The sequence below is a fragment of the Carcharodon carcharias genome, chromosome 2, assembly GCF_017639515.1.
Source record: "Carcharodon carcharias isolate sCarCar2 chromosome 2, sCarCar2.pri, whole genome shotgun sequence".
NCBI lineage: Eukaryota > Metazoa > Chordata > Chondrichthyes > Lamniformes > Lamnidae > Carcharodon > Carcharodon carcharias.
In genome coordinates, this window is record NC_054468.1 from 172,005,967 (window position 1) to 172,020,239 (window position 14,273).

At 40.3% G+C, this 14,273-nt stretch overlaps 1 protein-coding gene across 2 annotated transcripts in view; it reads left to right on the top strand.

Annotated features, from left to right (window-relative positions):
• The window catches only part of LOC121275395 (polyribonucleotide nucleotidyltransferase 1, mitochondrial), a 94,121-nt gene that overhangs the window by 30,674 nt on the left and 49,174 nt on the right, over window positions 1-14,273 (top strand). For both annotated transcript variants that reach the window (XM_041182951.1, XM_041182952.1), the window contains 3 exons: window positions 275-371; window positions 2,577-2,679; window positions 8,623-8,693. In XM_041182951.1, the coding sequence (XP_041038885.1) occupies window positions 275-371; window positions 2,577-2,679; window positions 8,623-8,693 (271 nt within the window). The remainder of the gene's footprint in view (window positions 1-274; window positions 372-2,576; window positions 2,680-8,622; window positions 8,694-14,273) is intronic.

Consider the following 14,273-nt stretch of genomic DNA (forward strand, 5'->3'; position numbering starts at 1 on the left):
TTCCCTAAAAGAGGCAATGTGGTGCTCTAAGGTTGGCAAGAAAGACCTCATCTCCATTAAGTACCACCCATGGTCTACACTATCTAATTCCTTTATAATTCTAAAAGCAGCAATCATGTTATTTCAATGGAACATTTACATTAACAATTTCCTTTTTAAAGAATATTTTTGCTACTTTAAGCTATGGGTTTTGAAGTATTCCCTGAACTAATAATAGCCCTATAATGTGTTGCTAAATCTGAAAAACAAAATTTTGTTCACTTTTTTCTTCTAGATAAATTCTCTGAGTCAGAACCATACGAAGTAATGGAGGCATTTAATGTAGTTTCCAAAGAAGTTTTTCGAAATATTATTATGAATGAATATCTAAGGTAACAAATTTCTCTAATTTGGTTTCAATTGTTAGCTATTTTACTACATTATAATACGTTCAAAAGAATCATTTATATGGATGTTAAGATACATTTTATTGCTGCATATTTGTATGCAAAAAATAATGGAAAAGGAACAGTTCACCACTCTACACTGGTCAATTCAGGACTTCTCTGTATATGCCCTTTTGTAGCAGCAAGATGTTTTCGCTGGTTAAAATATGGCATTTCAACTTACAAGCATTATAATGGTATGCCACATAAATGGTCATGTCTTGAAAATGGTGCTACAATTGTGATACAAACAATATAACACATTTTATAAATCCACTCCAGGACTAAATTTGTTGCCATTGAGTTCTTCTGACACGGAGCTTCATTGCTCATGTCATTTGTTACAAAAATTGTGTTGCACTGCTGACATAACTAGCTTGTCTTTCAGTTAGTAATTATTTGATTTATGTTAAATTTAGTGAGTTAATGCACAAGGTTTGTGACTTCAGGTAGCCAAATGTGACTTCCTGTTTTTGACTTTGTCAGCAGCAGACACACTGAGCAGAGGTAAAATGGTACCCTTTCAGATGAATAAAATAGAGGGGATGCCACTATAGAACATTTTATTTCACACATCTCCTGTCAAATAATCTTAAAATGGCATTGCATATAAATTGGTGGGTAACCTCCTTTTGCACTTGGCTAAAATTTTGTTATGATGAGCAAGCACTGACAATATGGTCAGAAGCTTACCTATGTCGGGTGGGCTGGGCAGGAGCAGGCGCGGAGCTGATCACCGCCTGCGATCGGCTGCGCTCCGCCATTTTACATGAGTGGGCCAATTAAGGTCTGCCTAGCATGACGCACAGCCGGTAGTGCTCAGCGCTATCTGTGCGAGCGGTGGGGAGGAGGGAGAGTCGAAGCCTGCGCTCTTTGCATGCGAAAGAATGCAGCAATCTCCCTGAGGCATGAGGCACGGAGCTGCCTCAGGGGGATTATGTTGAGAGTGAAACTTTTTAATAAAGGAGGAAAAAAATATTTAAACATGCCCCATCATGTGACAGTGTCACATGAGCTGTGACATGTTTGCAAATTGTGCAAAAATTAATAATTTTATAAACCCTTCAGGAAACCTCATCCCGCCCTTGGATGAGTTTTCCTGAAAAATGCAAAGGTCACTTGGGCTCTTTGCCTGCCTGCTAACCTTAAGGTTGGACTGGCAGCGTTGCTAACAAATTTAATTGGTTTTTTAATGGCCTTAATAGGCCATTGACAGTTCGGCGCGCACGCCCGCCGAACAAAATATCTAAATGGTGTGCGATGACATTGGGACACATGCCTAACGTCATCGCGCGTCATTTTGCGCATCGGCGTGTCGGGCCCGCCCCCACATGCCGACAGCAATATTCTGGCCTATGTGATGAGATATGGTAACCCGTGGCCATGTTACTGGGCAAGCTAATCCCGCATTGACATGTTGCAAATTCGAATTCAATAAATCTGGCACCAGGAACAGGGCGAGGAAATGTGCTGGATTTCTATATAGAAAATAATTGATTCATTAATGACCCCTTTGGAGAAGGAAACCTACTACTGGTCTGAGCTACACGTGACTACAGTTCCACATTACATGATTGATTCCTAGGGCCCACAGCCCAAAATCAAATAAAAGAAAGGAATGATTTAAAAAGAAAAACAAGTATTCTAGAACTAGGTAGAATATTAATCGTTGCTTGATGTTCATCAAATTATTACTTTGACATTACGAAATTAATTCTCATATTGGCACAGAACAAAACTGTCTGGAGGTACAAATTTGTAACATGAGATCTTAGGTAATCGTTTTGTCTGTACTGAATTTCAACCCACGTTCCATAGTTGAAAGTTACAATTGTAAAAACTAAAATAAAAATAAATAAAACATTGTACCAGGCCCACTCTCTTCAAACTGCTGCTTTCATTACTAAATTATTAGGTTAGCCTTTAGGGTTCTTGGCATAAAATTGATTTTATCTGAAAGGAGTTGTGTATTTTATCATGTAACAGGTTAAAAATGATTCTCTGAACTTAAGTGAATGTTGACAAGTATAATTAGAAAAATATAAAGAACTGATTCATAACAGCCTTAGAAAATTTATATTATAACCTTAGTTTTAACATTGAAATGTTGTTCAAATCTCCAAAAGTTTAACACTTTCCATTGTATTACAGATGTGATGGTAGAGACTTAAGATCGCTTAGGAACATCAATTGTGAAGTTGATATGTATAAACCTCTTCATGGATCTGCACTATTTCAGAGGGGACAGACACAGGTATTGAATAAACTTAACTAAAATTGCATCCTGGAGAAAAGTATACCGTTGCCGATACACGTGCATGCCAACTACATAACATTTGTTTTACTGTATACTGCTTAAAGCTAATTTGGATTATCTGACCTGAAAGCTTGAATTTTTTGAGCACCATATTTCTGCATTGCTGTATTACTTAACGTTAATTTGAATTTGTGCAAATTGTTATGACGCAGAAAGAGGCCATTTGGCCTATCGTGTCTGCACTGGCTCTCCAAATGAGCATTATGATTTAGTGTCATTCTCCTGCCTTTTCCCCATAACTCTGCACATTGTTTGTTATGATCTCAGCTGAGGTTACCACTGGAAAGCCTGATCCCAGACTGGAGCCCAGCTTGATAGATCCTAAATTTAACTTGTTTTTGTAGATACGTGGAGAGTAGCTACTGAACAGAGGCACAGGAGTCAGCTCATGAACTTTTAATAAAAGAATAAAATATTTATTCAATGAGAAAATATGAACTATATTACAGTACTCCACCCACAACTATACCACTACAGATGTATGCAGATTTGTAAGGATAACATAAGTTATAAAAGCTATCTTATACTTTAATGTTCACAGTAAATACAAAATCCATGTACACCTATGGCACCCTGTGATCAGACGCACTACATTCTGAAACCAAGTAACTGATGTCACCTCAATCAGATGCCAAAGATCTCTCTTCAACTCCCCCGAAATGTTTGTCACACTGTGAGCTAACCAGTCTCACTGAATTCCGTCCTTCACACGAGGGTTTCCAATCTCCACTCTCCGAGACCTCGTCTTGGAATCTTCTCCCAACTGACGTTTTCTCTCAGACACCTTTCACTAGAGTTCACCTCCAGCGCTTCAAACTCTCCTGATGTTCCTCTTCCCTGGGTCACCACATGCATTCAAGCTGTCTTCCATGCACTCTCCCTCACCAACTCAGCCATAACAGTACACCACTGCTTCACATGCCCATAGCAAAGAATTACAGACTTCGGTGCTGCTTCATGCTTTCATTAGGACCTGGAAAAATTTTATTAATTTTGCTTCCAATCTCCACCCTCCATCATTTTCACATGGTCCATCTCTGACACTTCCCTTCCCTTCCTTGACCTCTCTGTCTCAATTTCTGGTGATAGACTGTCCACCAATATCCATTACAAGCCTACCGACTCCCACAGCTACCTCGACTACAGCTCCTCACACCCCGCTTCCTGTAAGGACTCCATCCCATTCTCTCAGTTCCTTCGCCTCCGTCCTGATGATGCTACCTTCAAAAACAGTTCCTCTGAAATGTCCTCCTTCTTCCTTAACCGAGGTTTTCCACCCACGGTCATTGACAGGGCCCTCAACTGTGTCCAGCCCATCTCCCGCGCATCCGCCCTCACGCCTTCTCCTCCCTCCCAGAAACATGATAGGGTCCCCCTTGTCCTCACTTATCACCTCCCCAGCCTCCGCATTCAAAGGATCATCCTCCGCCATTTCCACCAACTCCAGCATGATGCCACCACCAAACACATCTTCCCTTCACCCCCCTGGCGGCATTCTGTAGGGATCGTTCCCTCTGGGATACCCTGGTCCACTCCTCCATCACCCCCTACTCCTCAACCCCCACCTACGGCACCTCCCCATGCAAATACAAAAGATGCAACACCTGCCCCTTTACTTCCTCTCTTCTCACCGTCCAAGGGCCCAAACACTCCTTTCAAGTGAAGCAGCCTTTCATTTGCATTTCCCCCAACTTAGTCTACTGCATTCGTTGCTTCCAATGCAGTCTCCTCTACATTGGCGAGACCAAACACAAACCAGGCGACGGCTTTGCAGAACACCTGCAGTCTGTCCGCAAGAAAGACCCAAACCTCCCTGCCATTTGCCATTTTAACACTCCACCCAGCTCTCTTGCCCACATGTCTGTCCTTGGCTTGCTGCATTGTTCCAGTGAAGCCCAACGCAAACTGGAGGAACAACACCTCATCTTCCGACTAGGCACTTTACAGCCTTCCAGACTGAATATTGAATTCAACAACTTTAGATCTTGAACTCTCTCCTCCATCCCCACCCCTTTTCCGTTTCTTCCCCCTTCCTTTTGTTTTTCCCAATAATTTATATAGATTTTTCTTTTCCCACCTATTTCCATTATTTTTAAATCTATACCTTTTATGCCCTGTTAATCTTTCCACCCCACCCCCACTAGAGCTGTACCTTGTGTGTCCTGCCATTCATTCTTAATTAGCACATTTGTTTAGATAATATCACCACCTTCAACACCTCTTTGTTCTTTTGTCTGTGACATCTTTTGATTATCTGCTCCTATCACTGCTTGCTTGTCCCTACAACCACATCCCCTCCATCACTTCTCTCCCCTCCAACCCCCCCACTTTAAACCAGCTTATATTTCACCCCTCTCCTAATATTACTCAGTTCTGTTGAAGGGTCATGAGGACTCGAAACGTCAACTTTTTTCTTCTCCGCCAATGCTGCCAGACCTGCTGAGTTTTTCCAGATAATTCTATTTTTGGTACGGACCTTCAGTTGTTTCTTTGAATCTTCTTACTTCTTGCAAGCTGCTTTCACTTTAAATGTGAAGCTTGGAGCCTTTTCTCGCTGTCCCTCACCCTTAACTTCATTTAACAGGACCTTTTCCCAGGTTCAGGTCCTTTGGACTTTCCCCTCTCCCACACACCTGGATTTTTGGGGTTTCTCTCCGCTTGGGACCTTTTTTTGTTCTTTTGGGAAATCTGCAGTTCCCACTCCCAGTGCCCAGTCTCTCTGGAGTCCTCGCTTCAATTGAAATTAAAACTGCGGTTTCTTTAGTTCTGTGCATATGTCTGTGGGATAATCTGCCTATCTCTACCCCACCCCCGCTGTTGCTAGGCAACAGCACTATTCTTTCTATCCATGTGATTACTTTTACTTTATAGGGGTCTTAAACTTCTCATTAAAAATGCAAGCAGCCTTTTAAAGTAAAACTAAAACTCCATTTGACCTTTCTTAACACAAATACAGAAATACAAATCAAACTATCTCTAGTTCCTAACATTGTTTCTATTTAAATAATCATCTAATGCCCTCTTGAATGCCTGAATTGAACCTGCCTCCACCACACTTCCAGGCAGTGCATTCCAGACTCGAGCTACTCGCTGTGTGAAAAAGCCTTTTCTCACATCACGTTTGCTTCTTTTGCAAATCACTTTAAATTTGTGCCCCCTCAATTTCAATCTTTTTATGACCCTGCCTACACTTTCCAGCCCCCTCATTATTTTGAACACCTTTATCAAATTTCCTCTTAGCCTGCTCCTCTCCAAGGAGAACAGTCCCAACCTCTCCAATCTATCTTTGTAACTGAAATGTCTCATCCCTGAAACCATTCTTGTAAACCTCTTTTGCACTGTCTCCTATGCGTTCGCATCCTTCCTATAGTGTAGCGCCCAGAACTGTACACAATACTGAGATCTAAATAGTGACTTATACGAGCTCACCATGACACCCCTGCTCTTGTACTCTATGCCCCGATTAACAAAGCCCAGGATACCGTATGCTTTATTAACTGCTCTCTCCACCTTTCCTGTGGCCTTCAATGATCTATGTGCATATATACCCAGGTGCCTCTGCTCTTGCACACCCTTAAGAATTGCACCCCTTTATATTGCCTCTTCATGTTCTTCCTACCAAAATGCGTCACCTCACACTTCGCATTGAACTTCATTCGCCATCTACCTATAAACTCCACCAACTTGTCTATGTCCTTTTGAAGTTCTATACTGCCCTCCTCAGTTTACAATGCTTCCAAGTTTCATATCTTCCACAAACTTTGAAATTGTCCCCTGCACACCAAGATCTAGATCATTTATATATAACAGGAAAAGCAAGGGTCCCAATACCGACCCGTGGGGAACTCCACTATAAACCTTCCTCCAGCCCAAAAAATATCCATTGATCATTACCCTCTGTTTCCTATTACTCAGCCAGTTTTGTATCCATGTTGCTCCTGTCCCTTTTATACCATGAGCTAGGGCTTTTCTTTCAAGTCTGTTGTGCGGCACTGTATCGAATGTCTTTTGAAAGTCCATGTACACCACGTCTATAGCATTACCCTCTCTGCTACCTCTTCAAAAAACTCCAGCAAGTTAATTAAACATGATTTCCACTTTAGAAATCTATGCTGGCTCTTCCTAATCAACCCACATTTTTCCCATGTGACCACTAATTCTATTCTGAATAATTGTCTCTAGAAGCTTCCCCCACTGGAGTTAAATTGACTGATCTGTAATTGCTGGGCTGATCCTTGCAACCTTTTTTTGAACAAGAGCATTATGTTTGCAATTTTCCAGTCCTCTGACACCTCCTGTGGGTCTAGAGAAGACTGAAAAGATTATGGCCAGGGCCCCTGCAATTTCCTCCCTCACTTTCTTCAAAATCCTTGGATGCATCTCTTCCAGCCCCGGTGCCTTGTCAATTTTAAGACCTGAATTTTCAACTGGATGGGCGGTGCCAAGGGTGGTCAGGAAACGGACCGCCGACTGCAATTTCACGCTGGCTGGCCAATTAACGGCCAGCCAGTGTGAAACGCATGCTGAAAAGCTCAGCACTGCCAGGGTGGGGGCAAGAGGAGAGTACAAGATGACATTTCTGCGGGCGAGTGCTGAGAAAAAGCTCCCTGAAGGCAGAGAGCTGCCTCAGGGAGCTACGGACCTGAAAACCATGAAATAAAGTTATGAAAATCAGGGAAAAAAAATCCAAGCATCACAATTTGGCACCTGAACGTATAGATGATAAAAATGCTGTCCACAGATTTTTTTTTATTTTAATAACGGAAACCTCATCCTGCCTTGGATGAGGTTTGATGAAAAATGCAAAGTCCGCCTGGCCGACTCATCCATCCACCAGCCAAAATCGGAGACAATTGCACCATTAATGGGCTTAATTGCCCCCTTAATTGTCAGCGGAAGCACTTTCAACTTTTGCATGCACCCACCGAGTGAAATATCGCGCGAGCGCAGGATGATGTCGGGACGCTCACTCAACATCTCCTAGCGCAATTTTACGCCCGATTGGGTCAGGCGAGCGCTTACCCACAGGTCGTAAAATTCTGCCCTCAGTACCGACTTCCTCCTTATCAATTTTGAACCCATCTCATGACAGAGTTTGCTCCTCTGTCACCATGACCTCCAGTAGAATCTGCTACCTTGGTAAATTATTGAGGAATATTGAGTAAACCATATACAGGATTAAGCTATAGTTACTGTCCAATCTGTATTGTTACAACATATTTTTACTGACTTCAGCAAATGTTTTGTTGCATAATAATTCAGCCAAATCAACAACATGGATATTGTCTTGCTGCAATCAATAAAAATTTTTTTAAATTGCAGGTGGTATCCTTGAACTGTAAAATAACATTATTTTGACTCTTAATGGCTCAGTGGGCTCATCCAGATCGGCCAAACCATAAAAACCGAGAGTTCCAGGTTTGGTCCCCAGTTTGTGTTGACCTCAAGTGAGGCCAGTGGAGAGCTCGTCCCATTGGGATCAGCTTCAAATGCTGAGAATGAACAATCAACCAGGGATCATACTCTAGATAGCTATTCACTAACTCCTGCTATATATGTGCATGTATGACTGTTGGGAAATAACAGTCTTAGGCTTGGCTGTGATACATCCTTGAATAGAATAGATGGACTAGACTTCTAAAGCTTACACTTGAAATATGGGCCACGCTTGGTGAGATAGCAGAGGACTACCAACACCTCTTCAAACCCTGTACTCCAGCAGAGACTTCACACCTTTAGGATAGGAAGGTAGGAAATTGGTGAGATAGGAAAAAAAACTTATGTCCAGAAATTTCATCAAAATATGTTTGTCGCATTTTTACAAGTTTTTATTGGAAGTATTGCAAACATAGTCTTCATATGATTTACCTTTCCTTCTAGGTTCTTTGTACAGTAGCCTTCGATTCTATAGAATCAAGTATAAAAACTGACCTTATCACCACCCTTCTAAGGTAAGTCTTGCAAATGCATCTATCTGTATTTTGCTTCCCTGTTATTGAAAAAAATTGCATTGCACCTATTTATTTATAAAATGTGCAGTGTGTTAGATTCAAAGATTACAAAACGTCTTAGCCAGGTTACTAAATAAAAAAATTCACATACGTTTTTTGGTGGAGGGGACAGAGCAGGATTTTAATCCCTCTGTTTTATTTTTGCAGAACCTATTACAAAGTTGCTAGTTCCTCTCTCACATCTGCCCCCAACCTTATTCAAAACTGGTTCTTCTAGGTATCAAATGTGGGAGGGAAAGACAGTCAGTCAAGGATCTTAAAGAGAACTGCTAATGTTGAAATGTAGTACCAACTGTCAAGTATATTTGCATATCTTTGATTCAATCCTGAACATGTGTAACTGATCCTAGTAATCACGTTATTGTAAAGTTTAGCATTTCAGTGAACGTTCTGGATTATAAATGTAAACTTGTTGGTCGTCTCCACATGGGAAGAGGGGGTAGCCAATTCAGCTGCATGGACATTTTCTGTCATTCAATTAGATCATTGCTGATCTGTATCTTAGTTCCATCTATCTGCCTTTCATCCCTATCCCTTGATATCCTCACACTACCAAAAACTATCAAATCCAGTCTTAACTTTCAATTGACCCAGCGTCCACAACCTTTCTGGGGAGAGACTTCCATGGTTCTATCACGTTTGTGTGAAGAAGTGCTTCCTGATTTCACCCCTGAGTGACCTTGCTCTAATTTTAGGATTATGCTTCTTTTTTGGATTCCTCCAACAGAGGAAATATCTATATCTTTTCTATCAAATTGTTTTTACACTTTAAACACTTCAATTAGATCGCTGCTCAAACTCCTATACTCAAGAAGATACAAGCCAAGTTTATTCAGCCCTGGTGGCATTCTGGTGAATCTGTGCTGTACCCCAGGCAAGGCAAATACATCCTGTTATGACCAGGTGAAAAGGGGTGAACTGGCTTCACTCTATTCAATCTCAGTTGGTCACAACAAAGGTTTAAGTTTATTTTTCATGAGGATGTATTTAACTATTTAAGCTATGAGCTTTGATTGTCCCGGAGATGTAGATTTTTAAACATTGCAGCCAATTTGGATTATCTGGTTTTGTGGATGTGCTCAGAAGTAGGAGATGTTGCTACTATCGTGAGATCTCAGTTTGCTGGTAGATTTTGTTGCTGGAGGTCACCGGTAACGGTTGTTGGCTTAGTACAAAGAGGAGAAGAGTCAATTCTCTCTTAACTCTAAATTCGCTTTATTCATGTCGTTAGATCATCTACATATAGCTTATACATCTAGTTAATTATAGACATGCAGTTTACAGCAGGTTATGCAGTTTTATACCCAAAACTAGGATCTAAATGCACACCCACTAGGTTTCTCTGACATTCCCTGAGTGGTCACAGAATATAAAAGCTAATACCCGAAAAGGAGAGCTGACGCTGGCCAGGCGTTCCATTCTCTCTCTCTTGCGTCTCTACGTTGCTGACGTAGGTTCTTCCGTTTCTGCATTGGTTGGTCTCCAGAGTTCTCGCTGGCTCCACGCCTGAAATTCTCCACTCTTAAACTGAATCTTATCTCTTCAAGCTGTGCTGTCTCTCTCCCGTTAGTTTAGGCTTGCTTGCCTAGTCTATGGCATCTCCTCATTGGCTCTGTCCCAAGGACTTAGGTAGCATAACCTCGTTACTCCTTTTCTAAATAAGGATTTGTGTCTTTTCACGTTCCCTTTGTTTTCCAAGAAACTCAGTTACTTCAAACCAGTTCTAGCCAGCTCAGGCCAGTGACTGAGCTGAGGTTACTTCAGTTCAAAAATTACTCAGGAGTTTCTGCAGCCCCTGGCCAACAATTTCTAGTAGATATTTCTAGACCAGATAATGCACTTGATACAAAAGAGACCGACCAGTTTTCAGCCTGTTTCCTCTGCTGAAAACTTTCTTGCAATCTCTCTGTAGTGGCTGCAGCCTGGCCTGAAATACTTCAGCCATTGTGTATTTCAAAGGGGTTTTAGTTAGTTCTGTCTGTGGCAACCATTGTTTCAATAACCAGAACTTTGCATTTGAATGTCTTTACCTTAGACACTGACGAGTTTCGTTGGGTCTCTGAATTATAGGAAATGTCTCTCTTCGCACTCCCTGATGGTGATTTGTTTGTTTTTCACCTTCCTCTTGGAAGGTGGCCGTGCATTTTTAAGCAGTTTGTTCTGTCTCATTTCAAATTGCAAGATTTCCAGTCATTTGAAAGTTGAAAAATCATACTTTCAGAAATAGAGGTGCAGTCCCAAAACTGAATGCAATACTTCAGAATGGCTCTACAAAGGCTCAGTACAACTGAAGCAGAACTTCCTTTCCAATGTATTCCAGTCCTCTTGAAATTAATGCCAACATTTCATTAGTGTTTTTGATTATTTTTGTATCTGTTCACTAGCTTTTAGTGATTTATGTGCATGAACACCCAAATCTTATTGTTCCCCCCACAATTCTGATTTTCTTACCCTTAAAAAAATGAATCTGATTGGTATTTATTCACTCCAGAGCAGATGGCATCACACTTACCCACATTGATCTCCATTTGTGAGTTTATCCCACTCACTTAAGCTGTCTATGTCCCTTTGTAACTTTCTGCTCCCATCTGCACAACTTCCTGCCTCCCAACCTAATGTCATCTACAAACTTAGATGTTCAAATCTCTATTCCTTTAAGTCATTGATATATATGGTGAAAAGCTGAGGCCTAAGCACTGTAAGATTTTAATGTAACAATTTCTATTGCTCTTGTAATTTTGGTCTGCTTGTAAATCAACTTTAACTCTCTGTACTTTTGTTCATACAAGACTTAATGAATTAAGGCAAGACAGGACTCTTTGGATAGCAAATTTCAGAAAGTTTATTAAGGAAAAGGTATACTTATCAAACTTTTGGACAATGACTTTTACAACTCCAGCCATTTGCGCAATCTGTTTGAACTGTTGGTCACTTCCACTGTCTCTCAGGTCTCTAATCTTTGCTCTTTAATTCACGTGAGTCTCCAAGTCTTAGCTTGCAATGAACCCCTACAGGATCCTGTTTTTATCCCTATTAGCGGACATCATACCATACTAGATCATGCTATTGTTAGCTTACTGATTGGTTCTAGCTGTTGTTAGGTTAATTTAATTGATCTTTAATTACCTCTTCTATCGATGACATCTCAGTTCAAAAGGACATCCATGGAAGAAGATAGCTTCCTTACTTACTAACCTTGATCAGATTGTTCACAATGAGCCTTATTCTTGAGGCAGACCTCAACAGCCTAAGGTGACCTGTAGCTTGTCAAAAGTTAGAAAGATTCCATTGCCTGAACAGTTTCTGATAACTCTGCATTTTCTAGAAACATTCAAGTTTATAATTTAAGATAAAAATCCAGTCTTTCCAATATACTTATTAATTACATAATTCACTAATTACAATTTAATCAAGGTTCATTACTTTTAAAACAAAAACAGAATTACCTGGAAAAACTTAGCAGGTCTGGCAGCATTGGTGGAGAAGAAAAGAGTTGACGTTTCGAGTCCTCATGACCCTTCAACAGAACTGAGTGAATATTAGGAGAGGGGTGAAATATAAGCTGGTTTAAGGTGGGGGTTGGGGGGAGAGAAGTGGGGGTGGTGTGGTGTAGTTGTCGGGACAACCAAGCAGTGATAGGAGCAGATAATCAAAAAATGTCACAGACAGAAGAACAAAGAGGTGTTGAAGGTGGTGATATTATCTAAACGAATGTGCTAATTAAGAATGGATGGCAGGGTACTCAAGGTACAGCTCTAGTGGGGGTGGGGTGGAAAGACTAGCAGGGCGTACAAGATTTAAAAATAATGGAAATAGGTAGGAAAAGAAAAATTACTTTTAACATCTGTTTCATGACTGCGTTCTAATATAAAATCAATATATGTAGTTAATATAGAATACAAAGCACAAAATAGAAATGACTGCAGGGAGCCACATGTTAGTGGTAAAATGGCTTCCTTGACCTTGTTACTTATTACAGTGAATACAGTATAAAGTGGTTTTAAGTCTAAATTTAACTACCCAGACCTTTCTACAGTGAAGATCTGTGGAGAATAGCACTTGTCACCATTCTGCCAATCAATATATGTTCTTCACCGTCTTTTCTCCTATCATCCAAACAACGTATAACCCAAGTCATGAGGTTGCCCCCAAATCTGTGCAGTTTCATTTGTGCTACTAATCTAATTTCCAAACTATAACAAATCCCTTCCAGAAGTCTGTATTGATCAGATCCATAAATACCCTCTTATCCTTAAAGTTAGTGCCCTCCTCAAAAAATTCAATTAGATTACTCAGGCACATTTACCTTTCACAAATCTATGCTGACTCTCTGATTAGCTCATTAGTCATCCCAGTGCTTTGGCACTCTGATCCTGATGGTAGGTTTCAGTAAGCTCCCTACAACTGATGTTAGACTGACAAGTCTGAAGTTACCTAATTCCATTCTTCCACTCTTCTTAAATAATGGAGTGCCAGTTGCAAATTTCCAAACTAACAGCACAATTCACAAATAAAGAGATTGTCATGGTAAATTATGATTAATCCATCGACAATTTCCTCACCAATTTAATATCGTGTGGTGGAAATCATCAGGTTCTGGAAATTTTGTATATGAAGTGTTATTTTCTCCATTACCATTTTTTAACTTCTGTTAAATCTAATAAGCTCCTTCTGTTTATTTTTAGTTTCCCTGTACCACTGGTATTTTTCCTGCTTTCTCACTGTGAGACAGGTACAAAATACTCATTTAACAAATCCTCCTTTTCCTTAGTGTCAATGACAGAACCACCTGTATGTCTTTAAAGGACAAACATGCCCCTTTGTCATTCTTGCTATATCTATTATAACTTTCACTATTATCTTTGATATCCCTTGCAAGTTTTTTCATATTCCCTTTTTGCATCTCCTAATACTTCATTTGATTTTTGTAACTCTCCTACTCTATTGGATTTCAACTTCTACTTCCATTTATATAAGACACTTCTTTTAGCTTGTTACTATAATCTGGCCTTATTTGTTGACTATTGTTGTTTAAGTGGATCATTTGCCTTTTAGGGCATACATTGATCTTTTATTGCACCATGTACTTTTTTGAATACCTCCCACTTTTTTTATTCATCGACAGCTCAGCCCAGTTTACCATGGCCAATTTATGTCTGTCACTGTCAAAATTTCCCTATGGCTTTCCTTCGTCACAAACTTAATATCAAATTCAATCATATTATAACCACTGTTCACAAGATGTTCCCAGACCATCAATTTGTTAACTAACATCACTAAATCTAGAATGACCTGTTCCATTGTCACTGCTAAAACATATTAGGTTGAATTGAGTGTCATGCATATCCCTCATAGTTACCCTCAACAAATGCTCTCCATCCATCTGTTCAACACAATGCCATTACTATTCTTCTTAGGTCCCTTCTTCCTCTCCTTACAGCCACTTGGCATACAACACTTACGTTGATGTGATGTGAACAGCTGCTGACATATGATCATGTGCATAATGATAACTTCAAG